This window comes from Mirounga leonina, unplaced genomic scaffold, assembly GCF_011800145.1.
Source record: "Mirounga leonina isolate KUSES-001 unplaced genomic scaffold, KU_Mleo_1.0 Mir_153, whole genome shotgun sequence".
NCBI lineage: Eukaryota > Metazoa > Chordata > Mammalia > Carnivora > Phocidae > Mirounga > Mirounga leonina.
Genome location: NW_023270387.1, coordinates 13,974,835 through 13,993,563, shown reverse-complemented (window position 1 = coordinate 13,993,563; position 18,729 = coordinate 13,974,835). Strand labels below are relative to the sequence as shown.

Below are 18,729 nucleotides of genomic sequence, written 5' to 3'. Positions count from 1 at the left end.
TCCAGAACAATGAGGAAGTGACCAAATCCATTACCTCTGACTCTTAGAAAAGGGAGTTTAAAACAATTATGACAAAACCAAACAAGAAACCCTTGCCTGGTGGGGATGATGGTGTTGACTTGGGCCGATGTTCTAACGAGGAGGACTTTTTCTTAACCGGTTGGCTTACTAATAATGTCCAATGTCAAGCACACTGGCAGGTGAGGGATGGAAACAGGTGCCAGGGGCCAGAGCCTGTCTCCCCTGCACAGCCCTGTCGATGGTGGCCCAGCGCAGGGTCCCCAGCACAGGTGTGATGCCCTCACCATCCCTCCTGAGGGGCCAGTCAGCTCCCAGCAGGAATGATGATGATGGTCAGATGTGGCCCCTGGGCCAGATCCAGTCCCAGCTCCCCCTGCGGCCTCTGGGGTTTCTGGAGGGGGCTGAAGAGGTGGGGATGGTATAAGGGGCCAGAGGGAGGTGACAGGGACTGGGGGCCCCACCAGGCTTCCTTTCCGCCTGACTGCCCTCTGGCTCTCTCTTAGATTTAGAGCACCCCACCAGCGCTCACTGACTGCCTAGTAAGACTGGATGCTGCATTATCAACTGCATCCCTCCTCAGAGAGGCAGCAAAACCTCATGGTTGAGCTGGCCTCCGAGCCCGGCTTTCTGGACTCATGCTCTGGCCCAGCCCCTCTCCAGCTCTGACAGTTTGATCACATTGCTTAGTCTCTCTGCTTCTGTTTCCCCTGTGCAAAATGGGAGCAATTCTGTCCTGAGGATTAAGTGAGTAAATACATATAAAGCTCTTAGAGCACGTGAGGTCCTCTATAACCATCCACTAGAGTGCTAAATCTGGGCGAGCAAACCACTCCACCTGCAGCTGAGTCGGGTTAAGGATCTTGTCCAAGAGTGGTGGACTTCTACCCCTGCCTGTACCTTCTTCTGATGTTGCCTCTGATGCATGGGTGAGTGAACGCATGTGTGTGCATGCGTGCGTGCAGGTGCGTGGGTGAACGAGACAAGTCTGGTGTTACTGAGAATGGTGGGCTACAAGGCAGGTCAGGGCTTTTCTTAAGGAGTGCTATTCACACTTTTTGATGACAGCTTATAGTAAGAATGGGGTTTTATAAGTCTGATGCCCACAAGAGGAAAGGGCATGGTGTGGGGGGTGTAGAAGTGAAGAGGGCGGAAGGAGCAATCACTTTCCTCCCCAGGGACCACATCTCCTTGAGCCACCCTCAGAGGGAGGGTCCCTAGACACATGTAGCCCAAGCAAGGGCCCCCCAAGCCCCAGGCAGATGGCCCACTGCCCTCTGCCCACCTCTGCAGGTCCCTGTGATGGGGAGAGACTGTAGGGAGGTGGGGGGTGCAGGCTCTTTGAACTTGTGCTCCATCCTGGGAAACTCTCTTCTCAGATGCTTCTCTGCCAGGAGTGGGGAGGTGATGATGGTGGTGATGGGGGGCAGTGTTTGCTCCCCACCTAGCTGCTTGCCCCAGAGCATGGATCTCCTGGCTCAGCAAACCTGATAGCTGGGTGGGTTCTCAGGCGAGCAGCCTGAAGGATGCCCTTCACTCTGCTTCCAGAATGCTTCGCCGGCAAGGACGTCTCCAGCCCGGGCGTCTCTAGCCCGGGCGTCCCCAGCCCGGGCGTCCGCGGCCCGGGCATCCCCTTCCAGGTCATTGTCTGCCCAGTCAGCCTCCATGACATCTTCTCCGACGAGAGTGTACCTTGTTAGAGCAACACCACTGGGGGCCGTGCCCATCCGGGCATCTCCTGCCAGGTCAGCGCCAGCCACCAGGGCCACTGAGGAGAGCCCAGGTAAGGGGGACACTGCAGGGAAGGCAAGAGGAACAGGGAAGGAGGCGATGCGCGGGGACGAAATCTCAGAGTTGGGATTCTCTTCTCTTCCTCTCCTCCTTGGATAGTGATGTGTGAGGAGCAGGGGGAATGGTCAGGGGCGGGCAGTGGGGGGCCTGGGGAGGTGGGGCAGAAAGAAGCCATTATGTGCAAGCCCAAGACAGTGGAAAATGGGGGCCTTGGGGGGCGGGGAGAAGAAACCAGGACCAACAAAGCAGCTGTAACTTTGGAGGCTGTGCAGTGCGGGTCATAGGGCAGATTTCGAGAGCAAGGACTCTGGTTAGAGCCCTTTCCATGGGTCTGCCAGGAGGCGAGGGTTGGCCTTGGAGCAGGGTCCTGACTGTGGGCGCATCTGTGGGCTGAGGAGGAAATGGAGAGATTCCGACCAGGCAGGCACTCTTGACCTCCATCCTTCCAACCCGACTTACCCTGGTTCAGTTGCTGGCAGTCAGAGCGAGCAGATGGGCCTTGGGGCTGGCCCTGCCCCTAACGAAACAGTGGGTCTGCCCATCCCAATGTTGCCCTCCTCTCGTGCTGGGCTTCAGACTGTCCCCACCGTCCCATATTTGGGGCCCCTCTCACAGTCTTGCCCTCTCAGGGGCTGGTGGGGCACTCTGGTGTGGCTTTTGGAACGAGACACACTTCATTTGACTCCCTGCTCTGCCGTTCGCTGGCCAAGTAACCTCGAGCAAGTTCTTTCACTTTTGTGAACCTCAGTTTCCCCATCTATCAAATGAGCACGATAACGTCCAGCTCACACGGTTGCTGTGAGAATTCCACAAGAGAGCACTTGCCAGTGTGGCTGGCTGGCCCAGAGGAGATGCTCCGCTAAAGGGAGCTGTGGGCATCAGGTGGGGTGCTGCCACATTCTGGAGTGGAGAGGTCCCCGTGGGGCCCTCCCGGGCCAGCCTGTTTCCTTCCCCTCCTCCACTGCACTGGACCCCTCTCCAACAGCCTTACCCTCCCCTGCTGCTGCCCCGCTCCTAGGTATCAGCTTGCCCAAGTTCACCTGGCAGGAGGGCCAGAAGCAGCTGCCGCTCATCGGATGTGTCCTCCTCCTCATCGCCCTTGTGGTGTCGCTCATCATTCTCCGTGAGTTTAACGGAGGGAGCAGGGGCGGGCTCTGGTCATGGCCCATGGCCGGGCGGAATGGGGTCTGCGGACGGGGGCGCGCCGCAGGGAGACGGGAGTGGGGAACACACACTCTTCTGGCTACAGTGCCCCCCACAGACACTCCCGCAAAAGGCCGTGGACCACAGTCCACAGGCGCCTCCAGGCCCCTTCCGGGCCGCTGGGTTAGGAGGACCCGGGCTCGGGCCTCATCCTTGCTACTTCCCGTGCATCTTGCTTGAGAGAGTTAGTTAGCCTCTCTGAGCTCCGTTTCTGCATCTTCAGATGGGATTCAGTTCCTTCAGTGCATTTGACTTACCACGTGCCCCGTCAGCACTCATAAAGACTTCACGGGGTTATGAGCCGTAAGTGACATAATGGCACGGTGCCTGGCACAAAATCTATATACATTAATTATTTAAAAAAAAAAAAAACATATAAACACAGATTAGGGAAAGTCTCTTGGGCATTTTTGGACAATGGGATAAAGTGTTCTTGGGTTTGGCACGGGCCCGGCACAGCGGGGAACCTTGCGGGGGCAGAAGGACAACCCTTTGCCACCCTGTCCTCGGAAGAGAGTCCAGTCTCCTGAGGGATCTCGATGGCAATAATTAAGGCCAAATGTGACCGTCAGGAAGAAATGTGACGGTCACATTTGTGTGACCGTCACACAAATGTGACAGCTGTGTGGGCCGGGGTGGCAGAGACCAGCTCACGAAGGGTCAAGTGACGGCCTGGAGGATGGGACAGCACGTGGACAGGGCATCTGAGCGGGACGAGCAGCTGCAGGAAATGTCGGGGGCAGGGGGGCAAGGTCGGCATGGGGAGAACGAAGGGACCCGCATAGCCAGCGAGGGAAAGAGTACTGGGGGGCCTGGGCTCTCTGTTTGGCTGGGCATGGCTGAGCTACATGGTAGACAGCTTTAAACGCCAGGCCGGGGGGTAAGGGTTCTGTTGAAGAGGTGGCACGGTGTGGGGAGGAGCTGGGTGGGTGACCGTGCGGAAACCCGGGCTGGCCCGGGTTACTCCAGGAAGAGGATGGAGCACGAGGAGGTAGCGTGCTGCTTAAGGGCACGGCCCCCCAGAGCATCCTGGCTCTGCCGCTTGCCAGATGTGTGACCACACAAATTAACTTCCCCAGCCTCGGTGTCCCCACCTGCCTGACAAGGTGGGGGCATCGCTGTCACGATGCCTGCCACGTGGTGTCCGTGTGGACCTCCAGCCAGGATGCGCTGCCCTGCTTCTCCTGCCCCTCCCGCACAGGGCACTGCTCTGGGGACCCCCTGGCAGTCATGGGAGAGCAGTCGGGAATGACCCATGGAGGGATGAGTTGGCATCCAAGGGTGGCCCCCGGATAGAGCTAGAGTCACAGTGTGGTTTCACCACATGTCCTGAAGCCTGCTGACCATCAGGGGGGCCCTCCAGCTGTGGCCCCGTGGGCACTGGTGTCTGGGTCTGGAAGGAGCAGGGTGACTGAGCGTGTGGTAGGGCTGGCGGGAGAAGCAGGGGGTCAGGCTGAGGGTGAGGGGCAGGGTGAGGAGGTAGAACTCGGGTTTCTTGGGCACCCAAGGGAAGGTGTCTCTGGCAGGAGGGATGGGATCCCTAGTTTGAGAAGAGGTTAGTGTTCCAGACGCAGGGAGTCACGGGGCTGACTTTCCCAGGTGGTTTGTAAAACTTGGACATTTGGGAATCAGCCACCTAGATTTGCTCTTTGAGAGGAAAGACATCTAAAGGCATAAAGACAAGTAATGGGGCAGGAGCTGAGCAAAGGGGACATCCCTTGTGTAGGGGAGAGGGAGGAGGAGGAAAATCCAGGAGCTTCTGAGACCGAAAGAACAGCCTTTGAGAGGACAGCATGGGCAGTGCTTGAGCGTGTGGACGCTGGAGACAGAAATTTCTCTGCCATGACCCTCAGAGCACAGAGAAGAAGGGAGGCCAGAGGGGCTCCGAGAGGGGGGGGCTCTGGGATTCTGGAGGAGGGCTTTCTCTGGTCGCCACTCTGGCCCATGTAGGGCATGGGAGCTACCAAAGCTGTACCCACCTCCACACCTCCCTCCCTCATTGTCCCTCCCTCTCTTTCTCTCTCTCTGGGTGGCTGCTTGAGTCTGCCTGGTGCTGCCCTGCTTGCAGGAGCTTTCCGGAGCATTCCGGAGCATTCCTGAGCAGCCTTTCTCTCCATACAGATGGGGGAAGAGAGCCCCAGAGTCCAAGAGGGATTGCAGGTCGGTGTCTCAGAACCCCCAGGGCCTCGGGCTGCTCAGTGTCTTGTCTTCCTGGGGTTGGCAGTGACCCAGCTGTCTGCTTTGTTGTTTTCCAGTCTATTTGTGGCGGGGCCACACGGGGATCAAGTACAAGGAGCCGGTGGAGAGCTGCCCCCCCCATGCTGTGCGCTGTGATGGGACCGTGGACTGTAAGCTGAGGAGTGATGAGCTGGGCTGCGGTAAGGATGCTGAGCTGGGCATGGGTGCATGTCTGCCTGAATGTGTGCATGTGTGTGCACGCGTGTGTGTGCACGCGTGTGTGCGCATGCACTCTGGAGACTGCAAACTGCGTATCAGCTCGAATGGGAGGCAATGCACAGAGAGTCGGAGGAGCTGGGTTCTGGTCATAGTAGACCTGGGTCTGAAACCTGGCTTTGAGTGCTGTGTGACTCGGGCAAGTCACTTACCTTCTCTGGGCTTCAGGTTCCTAATTTGTGAAATGAGTGAACTGGACAAGATCAGTGGTTCTCAGAATCTGACCATTCCCGAGTATCAGACAAAATAGAGCTACTCTGGCTGGAGGCAGGTGTGGGGTCCAGAGCTCTGTCCCCATGCCCCATGCTTCTAGGCCCCAGCAGGTGACCTCTGACTTGGCACCCCTACGGTTTCATAAAGGTCAGTTGGTAAAGAGCTAGCCTAGATGAGCACAAAGATCTCTCTGCGCTCTGACCCTCAGGGGTTTCTCGGTGCGTTGCCGATGTATAGCCCTGATGTAGGTGTCTGTGGGAGCATTTCCCCTGTGTGTTTGTGTGTGTCATTGCCCACGACCACATCACTCTCTGACTGCACATGCAGTCAGATCACAGACCTTATTCCCCATGCCACTCTCTTGTTCAGGCATGTCGCTGCCTTCCTGGGGTGAAGGCTCCTGGCAGTGCTCCTCCCTTTTCCCAGCAATGGTCCCCCGGGGCATAGAGAGCTCTCTGCCCTGCCCCAGTCCCTGCCTTGGCTCTGCCTTTCCTGAGCATCCTGGGCTTCTGAGCCCTGGCTGGTGATCAGTACCTCCTGGCTGCTCCCAGACATTCCCCAGGCCTCAACGAGGAGCCTCAGGACAGGAGCGTCTCAGAGCCTAACTCAGTACATTCCTCAAGACCTGGGTGCTGAGAGCCCGCTCTGCCCTTTTCCTGCCCGGCAGTGAGGTTTGACTGGGACAAGTCTCTGCTTAAAGTCTACTCCGGATCCTCCCATCAGTGGCTTCCCATCTGCAGTGACAGCTGGAATGACTCCTACTCAGAGAAGACCTGTCAGCAGCTGGGTTTCCTGAGGTAAACCTCCCCCCCTGGGTCCCAGCTTCAGGGACGTCCTGGGCTCTCGGCAAGGGCCCCTCAGGTTCACTGGGGGCAACTCATTAAAAAGACTCTTGAGGACCAGGGCTGAGGGCACTAGCTCGGGACGCTCTTGAGCTATTCAAAGGGCCCTGGGAGCCCAAGTCTGGGGGCAAGTTGTTCCCACGGGGCCAGAGTAGTGATCTGGAGATCTGCAGTAGGAGCATCAAAGTGGCCTTGTGGCCGTGGTCATAGTTAATGATCACGGTGGTCCTGTGAAGGGGGTAGGCTTTGAGCAGGTCTTATCTTCTCCTCCCAGCCGGAAACTAGAGGCTCAGGCTCTGAGCTCCAGCAGCTGTGGCTTGAGCTGGAACTCATCCAAGGGGGAAGGAGATGGGCAGGTGTGGCCAGGTAAAGTCTTAAGAATCTTTGGCTCTAAAGATTTCACACCAAAGCAGATGCTGGGGGGTGGAGCTGGGAGTAGGGTTAGGACAGCCTTCCCACTTGAAGGAGTCCCCCCTTCTTCCCTTTATCTCCAGGCCACATAGCCAACTCCATCTTCCCTCTTGGTCCGAGTTTTGGGGTTCACCAATGTGTGTGAGGTTGTGGGGAGAAGGGTTTAGGCGGTCACTGTGGACTCTCTGTCGAGGCAGCGCCTTGAAAACCAGGGCTCGGAGGCTAGGACTTAGAACCTGTCCTCTGCCCTCACCCCAGCCTCAGAATTCCGATCTGTAAGAGGGGAGTCAGGGGATCTGGCTGGAAGAAGACAGACGTCTTCAGTTGTTGAGTTGTACGACCTTATGCAAATCTGAACTTCCCTTGGGCTTCAGTAGATAGTGTGTCATTTATTCCAAGCACGTAATTGAGGTTTGATATGTGCCGGAGACCATGGGCACCCTGACAAGATCCCCCTGCCCTTCAAGAACCTCCGGTATGGTGTGGGGGAGAGAGGCTTAAACCAACAACCACAGCATAATGCTATGTGTAATGATAAGGACCTGTGCAAAGCACTATGGGTACGCAACAGAGAGGGTGCCTGACTGCACCTGGTGGAGAGCAGGGAACAGAGAAGCCCCCAGGGAGGGGAACAGCATGTGCAAAATGCACACTCTCATGCAAGGGTGCACCATGTTCTAGAAATGCACAGAAGTGCCACACAGATAGTGGTCCACGGATCAGCCACATCAGAATCCCCTGGGGGTGCTTGTTAAAATGCACCCCCAAATAGGAATCTCTGGATTAGGATTGAAAACCTGCTTAACAAATGCCCCAAGGTGATTCTTATGTACACTGTGGTCTGAGGTCCAGTAAGCGAGTACAAGGTTCTCAGACTTTCATGTGCAAAGCCATAATGTGGGGAATCTTTAAAATGCAGAGTCTGGCTCAGCAGGTTTGGGGGGCTGCTACTGCTGGCCCATGGATCGCAGCTTGGCTGGAAAAGGGCCCGGCTAGTGTGTCCTGAACTCGCTTGTGTATCAGAATCACCCGGAGGGCCTGCTAAAACATCGAACCAGACGGAGTTCCCGATTCAGGAGATCTAGGGTTAAGAGGACCCAAGAATTTGCATTTCTAACAAATCCCCAGGGGGTGCTAATGCTGCTGTGTCCTGGGCCAGTGCACAGGGCTAGTGGGGACAGTGGTGGAATACGCGGGTGGGGGCTGGGGGTACTGGGCCTTAACCGCCTCTGTCCTCTGCCAGCAAGATTCTAATGGCAGCTGGGGCACCGGGAAGGGGGGCAGCCTGTCTCAAGGGGGCTCATCCTTCTTTCCCTCCCTTACAGCTCTTACCGGACGACCGAGGTGGCCCGTAGGGATCTTGCCAGCAGCTTCTCAATCTCCAAATACAGCTCTACCCTCCAGGAAAGCCTCTACAGGTGTGGTGGTGTGGATCAGGCTGCCTGCCTGCGAGCAGGGAGATGGTGGGGTGCTTTGAGTCAGGGAGTCCCTCTCCTTTGGCCATTTTGGGACCCAGCCTCCAGGAGGAGTCCATCGTGAATGTCCCGAGCATCCCAGAAACAGTCCTCATTTGCCACCCATCTCCTGACTTGCAAGTTCTTATTGAAGCATGGTGCAGAGAGAACCTCAAGGTCAGGGGTGGCCCAAGCATTCATCTGGTGGTCAGGGACCATGAATAGACCTTGGGGCCACCTATCCGCCAGGTGTTTGGACTGGGAGCTGCTGCAGGGAGTGGGCTTGGGGTGGGGAGGGAGAAACATCACTGGGGGGTGTCGGGGGAGGGGAAGCAGCTGCAGGAGGAGGGCCAGGTGCATGTGGTCAGGGATAGGGAGGCCTGGCTGGGAGGCCCTGGGCCACACCATCTGTCATCTCTGCACTGCAGCCCCGCCCTTGTCCCAATCCCACTCAGGGAGGTTGAGGGGTGCTCCACCAGCTAGCGGTGTTTACCTCGGGGAGGGAAAGGAGAAGCCAGGCTCCCAGAGAAAAAGGGATGGGGAGGGGAGGGAAGAGAAGCGAACGAGCTCTAGCCTGGATGCCTGCTTTGTGCTAGGTGTTTTGTAAGATGCATTGCCCATGGAGCATTGAGGAACTGGCCCAGGAGGGTCAGGCCACCTGTTCAGCTTTGGAAAGATGCTGGGACAATGAAGTCATGAGTTCAAAGGACATGGATCTACCCAATGTGTGCAATCTACCATAAGAAAACTGGGGCATGGGGACAAGGGTGGCGATGGTTTGCACTGAGCCATCTCCATTCCTGGAGGAAGCACTAGAAGGGTTTATCTCTCTGGGAGGGAGATCAGAATCTCTATCATATGCAAAGGAAATGGGACAGGAAGTTGGAATGAGTCAATCATGGAAGGCTTCCTGGAGGAGGTATCTAATGTGCCCTTTCCCATCATCTGTGTCCCTTCGTGCAGGTCTGAATGCCCTTCCCAGCGGTATATCTCTCTCCAGTGTTCCCGTAAGAAGATGCTCTTCCTCCTGGGCTGTGGCCTCTGTGGGGTGGGAGTGAGGAAACAGAGGCGTGGGACCCCTCTGGGGGAGATGGCCAGCCCTGGGGGTCCCACAGGAAGATGGTCTTAACCAGCAGGCCTGCTTCGGGGCTGGGGTCCCTGTAAGGCACGGGGATAGTCTCAGGGTAGCACTTTCCCTTCTCCGGACTCTGCTCAGCCCAGCAACCTTGTTCATATGGGGGAAGCCATTCAAATCTCATGGATTCTGGGTGTGGGGAGGACTGGGAGGGCTAGTCTGGATCAGCGGAAAGCTCCCATATCAACAGATGCGGAACTAGATCCAGGGCGAACATTTACCGAGTACATTCGACTCTTACTGACTCTTGATAAACAATTGCATTTGGTTCTCATGTGGCAGGTGCCTTTACTGTCCACTAACTGATAAGAGACTGAAATGTTTGCCTTGCTTAGGGACAGATTGCTGGTAGGTGAGGAGCTGGTATCTGACCTTGGGTCTGACCCCAAAGCCCAAGCTGTTAACCAGCCTACAAGTGCTGTGTTCTCAGGAATGACCAGGTGGGGGTGCTCCCCTGAGTGGGTGGGCACGGGGCTATGGACAGAGTGCCCACCCCTCAGACCGCTGCTGGTTCTTCCCTTTTTCCCCCTTCAAAGACAAAAAGGACACCGTCCAAACAAACTCCACGGACTGCCCTCCTTGTCCACAATTTTGGGGGGATGACTCCAGAACATGCTTGGAAATGTTCCGTTGGGGGTACATACAGGGTCCCCAGTAGCACTAAATGACCCACTGGGGAACCATATGGGCACAGACCCACCTGCACAGCATGGCAGCCCTGGGATTCACCATCATGACCTTGATGCTTGGCACAGTGCCCCCAACTTCAGGCACTTTAGTGAGCATTTGTCAAAGTTCAGGAAAGAATGAATGAGTGGGAGGAAAGAGGAACTTGCCAGGGATGCAACTTCCCACAGGGTGATCCCAGAAATCCAACTCACCACATGGGAGCTCTGCTTGGGCAAGAAACAGCCGGGCCATGTCAGATTAAGTGAGCAATGCTGTGTCCATGGGCGGGTGGGTGCCCCTAGGAAGGGGCTGCCCGAGCCTGCCCCGCCGCGCCCAGGGAGCATGGGAGTGGCTCGGAGGGCAGCCGAGGTCACGGTTCATCTGCCTGCTTCTCCCCAGACTGTGGACTGAGGGCCATGACAGGGCGGATCGTGGGAGGGGCGCTGGCCCCAGAGAGCAAGTGGCCTTGGCAAGTCAGTCTGCACTACGGCACCACTCACATTTGCGGGGGCACGCTGATCGACGCCCAGTGGGTGCTCACCGCCGCCCACTGCTTCTTCGTGTAAGTGCCCGAGGGGCGGGTGACGCCATGCCGCCCAGGCCCCGGGGGAGCACCGGGGAGGGCTGATGGCAGACTGACTTGTCTCTGCGGAGGAGGGCTCTGGTTGTGAGCCCAGGCCCCCAGGGTCAGGGCCATGATCTGCAGTTGCTGTTTGGTCCTGGGACTGTGCACTGGGGCTACTTGTTTTGAGCGCAGCCCAGAATGAGAAAACAACCTGGATGACCCGGAGGGAGAGTGAGGCAGGCAGGAAAAAAGGGCTTGGGAGCCTGTCCCTGAAGAACGGGGTGAAATAGAGGCTTTGGGCTTGTTGCCACTTCCTGCAACACGAACTTCCAGGAGAGGAGCCTGAGGAATCAGGAATGCTGTCCCGGGAATAGGGAATTGAGGGATGGGGATCGCAGGGAGGGCGGTGCCATCAGCCTGTCCCTTTAGCTGGGGGGCAGGAAAGGGCTCTGAGGACAAGGCCTCAGGGGCACTGGCTTCCCCAGGAGTGAGTGAGTCTTTGGCAGATGACTTTGTCCTGTCTACAGCTCCATTTCTGCTGAGGATAATACTTCTGAGCTGTGACCTGTCCACCCTATAGGAAGCTTGGTGGTGCACGGAGGAGACAGTGGGGGGTAAATGCTCAGAGATTGTGCCCATCACTCCTCTTTATTGTTGTGAGGGGCTGGGTGGCCAGTTTAGGATGGGCTTTTGGAGAAAAGGGGTTGTTTTAGAGCCCCGGGCTAAGAAGGAGGGCTCCCTTCCGAGGTCATTTGGTCCATCCCGTTGCCTGTAAGCTGGTGCTGCGGCTGCCAGGGGGCTCCACCAGACGTGGAGCCGGACCATGCTCCCTTGGGGCTCTTGCAGGACCCAGGAGAAGATTCTGGAGGGCTGGAAGGTCTATGCAGGCACCAGCAACCTGCTCCAGCTGCCTGAGGCAGCCTCCGTCTCCCAGATCATCATCAATGGCAACTACACAGACGAGGAGGACGACTATGACATTGCTCTCATGCGGCTCTCCAAGCCCTTGACCCTGTCTGGTGAGTCACAGCCACGCCGGCTCTTCCAGGTAGCCCTCAGGGCCCAGCCTTGCCGTGTCCATAGACCCCTCTTGGGGTCCCAGAGCCTCAGCATGGTGGAAGCCAAAGGCTCTTGGGGATCATTTAATGGAACTCTTCTACTTTACCATTGGGGAAACTGAGGCCCAGAGGCTGGAAATAAGGTTGTCCCAAATGACACATCTTACACTGCAAGTTGGTGACAGAGATAAGGCTTGGATACTGGTCTTAACCAATATAAATTGATCGAATTATGTCACTCCTATTTATTGAGCACCTAACAGGGGCTGGGCACTGTGGTAGGCATTTTACCACTGCGGTATCATTGACTCATTGACTCTTCCCGACCAATCCTGTAGAGCAGGTACTATTATTAGCTTCATTTTACATTTGAGGAGATGGAGCCTCAGGGAGAGAAAATTACCCAAGGCCACGGAGTACTAAGCGGCAGCTCCAGGATGGGATCCAGGTGGGTCTGCCTCCGGAGCAATGCTGTTCTTGCTGGGCTCTCTGCTGGCAAATTGGGATCACTGCAGGTGGAAACACAAAACGAGCACACTTTCAGAGTTCAGACAGTGAATTGCGACGAGTTTTGGCCACAGGGTGGAAATGTTAGGGGAGCTGTTCGGGGATCAAAGAGGGTGTCATCCATTAATTCACTCACTCATGTGTGCACTTACCAAATACTGTGTGTCTGCTGCTATGCAGCGCGCTCTGCAGTTGCAGTTGCAAATAGAACAAACTGGGGGACGCGCAGTCAGTAGAGGTCAGTGACTTGAGGGCGGGAACAGCTGGGGGAGCCGAGGTGGCACACATGGGGCTTCTCTGAAGAAGGATCGCTAAGGTGGACTGGGCTTTCTGGCAGCCTTGGAGGGCTCTCTGGTTAGTCCAGACTTTCTCGTGCTCTGAGCCTGCGAGCTGGTCTTTCCTGGCACATTAATTACAAAGGCGGTGTCGGTCCTGAGTCAGACACTAGGTCGTCATTGTGGGGTGAGGAGGAGGAAACGGCGGCTGAGCTCGGTTGGGCGGGGCTGGCCCAGCGCCACGCCCATCCAGGGCCACGCCCACCCAGGGCCAGCCTCCCCGCCACTCCTCCTCCGCTCTAGCCTACCAGCCTATTTTGAGGAGCCCCGGGACTTGCAAGGCGAGGGGCGGTCCTCTGCCCATGCGCTGCCCCTCATGCCCAGCTAAGAGGGGGCAGTCTGCAGGACCAGAATAGGCCTTTCCAACCTTGCCAAACCCAGACTCCATTTGGCTAACCATCCAGATGTCCCGCCCCCCCGACCCCACTTAATGTTATTTGGAATTCCCAATCAAATTAAGTAATCTGTAAAACCGAATGAAAGCTATTATAACATTGCATATGCTTTTCAGACTATGCAGTCCCTCTCCAGACTCTGATAGGCCCCTGGGCAGGAAGCACACCTCTAGTCTGAGAATCACAGCTTAGATTTATATAGTCCCATGGTCAGACCATGTGCCCTGATTTTTGGTTTAGAAATCAGGGTAGATTTTCTTAAACTCCTTGGTGGACTGAGCACTTTCAAGTCATAGTACTATCTGAGAAACCTTGTGAAAACTCACTGATAAATTTAATTCCCCCATAAAAACGAGTGGAGGATAGAACCGTGTTATATATTTTTTAAGACCCTACCTCTTAAAAATGAGCATATTTTAAGAAATTATGTTTTGCATTTTTTGGTTAATAATTGATGCCATTCCTTCATTTCTTGTTTGTTTGTTTACTCTCTAGCAGACCAATGTGTTAGACCCCGATACTTAGAGCCCAATTTATAGGAGAAGAATCTAGCATTCATTCCCTCTCCCACACCCCCTTCCTCTGTGTCGCTCCTTCCTTTCTTCCTTTCTATGTTTGTTGAGCACTTTGTATGTGTCAGGCACTGTTCTAGGTGCAGGAAGCTGCGGTGAGCATAACAAACAATTGAGAACACTGCAAACATTCTATCAGCTGATATTTTCATTTTGCAAAGTGGAGTTTGGTGGTCCCTGCCCTAGTAAAGATCCCAGTCCTCAGAGGGAGCTGTGACATGATGTACAACAGCACCTTCTAAATGTTTCTGAGCATGGGGGCAAGGGAGCAGTGGTTTTGTGGTCTGTACCTCTAGGGATGTGCTCTTCCCACTTGGGGAGCTTGTCTGACCTGGAGGGAGTCCCTTAGTTCCTGACCCACATGTGGGTGCTCTCCCCAAACCAGGCTGGACACATCGCTGAGATGCCATGGTGCTAATGCCTGGGACTTAGCCTGCTGTTCCTCCTTCCTCTGATGGACGGGCATGGAGGAGGCTCAGCCGGGAAGGCCGCTCTTAGAAGGGAGAGACTATGGCCACGTGGGATTGGCGTGGCACAGGGGGTTTCCAAGGCATATGCTTCTGCCCACATAGCACCCACTGAGATCAGGATGCTTGAGGGAACTCCAGCAGCAACCTGAAGGCCAGAGGGTCAAGATAAAGTGACTGAGTTTCTTGCCTGGTCAGTTCAAGGCCCTGGAAGATTCAGAACCACGCTGGGGGGCAAGGAGGGAGGGTCCTAGGACATGGGCACCCTGTCCCTCCACAGTACCACCCCAGCTGAGACCTCCAGCCTTGTCCCTGCTCTGATGTCTCGATGTCTTGTTGTAGCTCACATCCACCCCGCCTGCCTCCCTATGCACGGACAGACCTTCAGCCTCAATGAGACCTGCTGGATCACAGGTTTTGGCAAGACCAAGGAGACGGATGGTGAGAGGCGGAGATGCTGGGCTGTGTCTTTGTGTCTGTACGGAGTGTGTGGGGGTGATATGTCAGGGTGTGTAGAGGAGGGCCTGTCTAGATGAGGGTTTGGGCATAGAGATTCATGGGCCTGAATGTGGATGTGTGTGTTCACCTCACCCCCACACACAGCAGACCAGTTTATAATACATCTCATAGCACCTGTTAGAAACTTTTGATCTCCCGAATTCCACCCTTGACCCATTCTCCCCATTTTACAAATGAGGAAACTGAAGACCTTTGGGGCTCTGTCACTTGCCCAGGGTCACCCTGGTAGTTTCTGATAGACAGAACTAAGTCTAGAGTAGTCTAGAATAATCTAGAACCTGCCAGGCCACCCTGCCATGATGCTCTCCGCATCATACTATACCACTTGCTCACAGAGAGCCTCGGTTGTTTCTTTCTTTTTTTTTTTTTTGTGACAAAAGTATTTTAATCCTTAAAAGTGTTTTGAAATTTCATATATCTCATAGGAATCCAATGTTAAACAATGTTTGTTCATTTCAACACTTCTTTTTTTTTTAATTTATTATTTTTATTCTTATGTTAATCCCCATACATTACATCATTAGTTTTAGATGAAGTGTTCCATGATTCATTGTTTGTGCATAACACCCAGTGCTCCATGCAGAATGTGCCCTCCTCAATACCCACCACCAGAGCCTCGGTTGTTTCTTAAACTTTGGACTAACTCTTCCATGGAGAAAGTCCCCATTAAATTGAAGTAAAATAAATAAATAAATAAATTGAAGTTATTCTGAATTTTTTTAAAAAGTGAAAACAAAATGGAAAAAAATTTTTTGTTTTTGTTTTTGTTTTCAGTATATGCAGCTTTAGTCAATTAAAAGAAAAAGTCCCAAATGTGCAAGTGAAAAAAATACCACCTGTTGACACAGGCTTACCTAATAATCAGCTACTTTCACATATAGCTGTATAAGCTCAGAAAATCTATCCTGTAAGAATATACAAAATGTGTTTATATACAGCTCTGTACCTTAGAGCCTGTACATTTATTTCCTCAGAACCCTTAGGTACCACCTCCTGGTGAGGATACCAACCCTTCATTCACACATCTTTACAAAAAAGAAAGACTATTTGACGACAAATGGACTATTTGACTATTGACAACACTATGCATCCTGTATTCAGACCATGTAGGCTCCACTTAGTTGGTTAAGATCCTTCCATCAATGCAGACCACACCAGGTACCTGTGTCCCCCTAAATGCAGACCACACCAGGTACCTGTGTCCCCCTAAATGAAGACCACACCAGGTACCTGTGTCCCCCAAACAGCTTCGCACAGAGTGCTCCGAAGTACAATCCTGTAAACCAACCCGAGACGAACATGCATATATACACTTGAGTATATGTCAAAGCAGTTGGTCTCCAGCCAAGACCACCCGGAGACCCCCTGTAGCTGAACACGTTGGGCTCATTGCTCACTGCACAGAGGGGAACATATACCATGGAGAACCATGGAAGTCTTTTTATTTTTTTTTATTCTTATGTTAATCCCCATACATTACATCATTAGTTTTAGATGAAGTGTTCCATGATTCCTTGTTTGTGCATAACACCCAGTGCTCCATGCAGAATGTGCCCTCCTCAATACCCACCACCAGGCTAACCCATCCTCCCCCCCCTCCCCTCTAGAACCCTCAGTTTGTTTTTCAGAGTCCATCGTCTCTCATGGTTCGTCTACCCCTCCGATTTCCCCCACTTCATTCTTCCCCTCCCGCTACCTTCTTCTTCTTCTTTTTTTTTTTCTTAATATATATTGCATTATTTGTTTCAGAGGTACAGATCTGAGATTCAACAGTCTTGCACAATTCACAGCGCTTACCAGAGCACATACCCTCCCCAGTGTCTATCACCCAGTCAGCCCATCCCTCCCACCCCACCCCCCACTCCAGCAACCCTCAGTTTGTTTCCTGCGATTAAGAATTCCTCATATCAGTGAGATCATATGATACATGTCTTTCCATGGAAGTCTTAATAACAGAGTGCTAGAAAGGACTTATCATAGGATCTGGAGAATTTGGGGAGGTGGGCGGTTCAAAAAAGTGGAGCATTTCTTTAGATTGGATGCTTTCAGGAAGCAGGGATAACTCTATGATTGGACATCCTAATAATCTCATCTAGGAGTTAAGATTAAGCTGAGTCTAAAGCTATAATTGGTGAAGAGGCAGTAGCCACTCCTATTGGCTGGGAGAGGGGACGGTTGATATTTTTGTGGTTTGTAACCTACCTTGTTTTCATTTATGCTTAAACAAGATTACAAAGTGGTCTTCTTTTGCCTTGCTTCATCACTATAGCTGAGTGGTCTTTGCTGATGTTGGTTCTGTGGGGTGGTTTATGCTTGGCCCCAGAGCACTTGGCTGGCCTCACGGTTAGCCTCTGGCCAGTTACGGGTTTCGGGGCCTCCTTTCCCTTGCTCAGTGCAATGGATGGTGACTGGCCTGGGAGCAGCCTTGTTCTGGTCTCGACTCCATAACTGACTGGCCGTGTGACTGTGGGCAAGTCACGCCTTTGGCCATAAGTTCCTCCAACTGTAAATGGATTAATTACACCTCGTTAGGACACATAGTTACTGAAAACAAATGAAATGATGTATTTGATGGTGCTCTGAATACAGAAAAGATTGTGCAAGATGAAGGCAGCCCAATAGGCTTGTGAGTTTGTCTGTGTACATGCCTGTCTCTATGTTATGTGTAGGGAGTTGTGTGTGGTGCGAGGGTGTGTGTGCCCCTATGTTCTGGGTGGCCAACCACGGGAATGGTATCCTCCACTCCCAGGAAGCTGTGAGTCTGAGTCCTGGGGTGAGCAGCTAGAAGGTTGTGAAGGTAGCCAGATCTGGTCTCACTCCTTTCCCATCTTCTCTTTCCTCCACTTGACTTCTCTGAAGAAAAGACATCCCCCTTCCTCCGGGAGGTACAGGTCAACCTCATCGACTTTAAGAAATGCAATGACTTCTTGGTCTATGACAGTTACCTTACCCCAAGGATGATGTGTGCCGGGGACCTTCGGGGAGGCAGAGATTCCTGCCAGGTGAGGCTGCTTCTGGGTGGGGCTCAGGTCCTGGGAGCCAGGGGCTGTGGGGGAAGCCTGGGGTGGTGGGTTTTGAGTGAGAAGCAGGTGCCAGCCATTTCCTGCTCAAGGACCACCTCTCCCACCGTGCTGAGATGTGTGCTCCCCCCACAGGGAGACAGCGGGGGGCCCCTGGTCTGTGAGCAGAAAGGCCACTGGTACCTGGCAGGAGTCACCAGCTGGGGCACGGGCTGTGGCCAGAGAAACAAGCCCGGTGTGTACACCAAAGTGACCGAAGTCCTCCCCTGGATTTATAGCAAGATGGAGGTGAGAGCCTGCACGGGCCACTGCACGGGGCAGACTGGGTACTCCCAAGGTGGGGTGCCTGGTAGAGGTCCCAGACTTTCCCTGGGGTCTTAGGAGAGGTCCCCTCACCCCTCATGTTTGGGGGTGTTCAGAAAGTACGGAAGACCAGGACAGGACAGGAATCGAATGTTGGGCCAACCCCAGCCTGTGTTTCTCGCCTTCCATTTCCTTCCTCTGAAGGGTTGGAAAGGGGTGGCCCCAGGCTGGGCCCCAGTAGCATGTCCTCTCCCCAGGGATGGCTAAGGTGTGAGTTCACACAGCCCAGTGGAGCGGCGTGGGCAGGAGGCCTCTCTCCTTGGCAGGAAGTTAGTCTCATGGGGATCTGGGGCGCGGGGCTTCACTCCCACCTCTGCCGACCCAGCGCAGCCCTACCTTCCCTGCACCTGCCATCTTAGCTGTAAAGCAGGAACGCTATGCTCCCCTTCCCCGCTCTGCCCGAGCGAGGGCGGAGCAGTGCAGAGAGCTCAGGTGCTTGCTCCAGAAATCCAGCCTAGTGGTCTCTCTGCTTCCATGGCTCCTCCTTACTGAGTGCCCAGTGACATCTGGACTGAATTTCAGGCTCTGAACCCCCACCTTTGACATCTGTATTCCTGACCCAGCCTCACCCTGTTCTCCCTGTTCTCGTCCTCAGAGGGAGGTGCGCTTCCGGAAATCCTAAGCAGCTGGACTGTCCCCCCTCACGGCACTGGCCAAAGTGTCTGGGCCATCTGCAGTGTCACCTGGGCTAAAGGCCACCAGTCACCTCCGTTACTCCCACCTCCGCTGTCTGTTGCC

At 54.2% G+C, this 18,729-nt stretch overlaps 1 protein-coding gene across 1 annotated transcript; it reads left to right on the top strand.

Moving 5' to 3' along the window:
• Positions 1–259: 259 nt before the first annotated feature.
• TMPRSS13 (transmembrane serine protease 13) lies at positions 260–18,613 on the top strand. Its single transcript, XM_035009425.1, has 13 exons — positions 260–430; positions 1,567–1,801; positions 2,828–2,932; positions 5,268–5,390; positions 6,347–6,476; positions 8,258–8,350; positions 9,350–9,393; positions 10,590–10,752; positions 11,602–11,774; positions 14,432–14,530; positions 17,468–17,610; positions 17,764–17,916; positions 18,587–18,613. The coding sequence occupies exons 1-13, from the start codon at positions 260–262 to the stop codon at positions 18,611–18,613; spliced, it is 1,659 nt and encodes a 552-aa protein (XP_034865316.1).
• Positions 18,614–18,729: the final 116 nt, after the last annotated feature.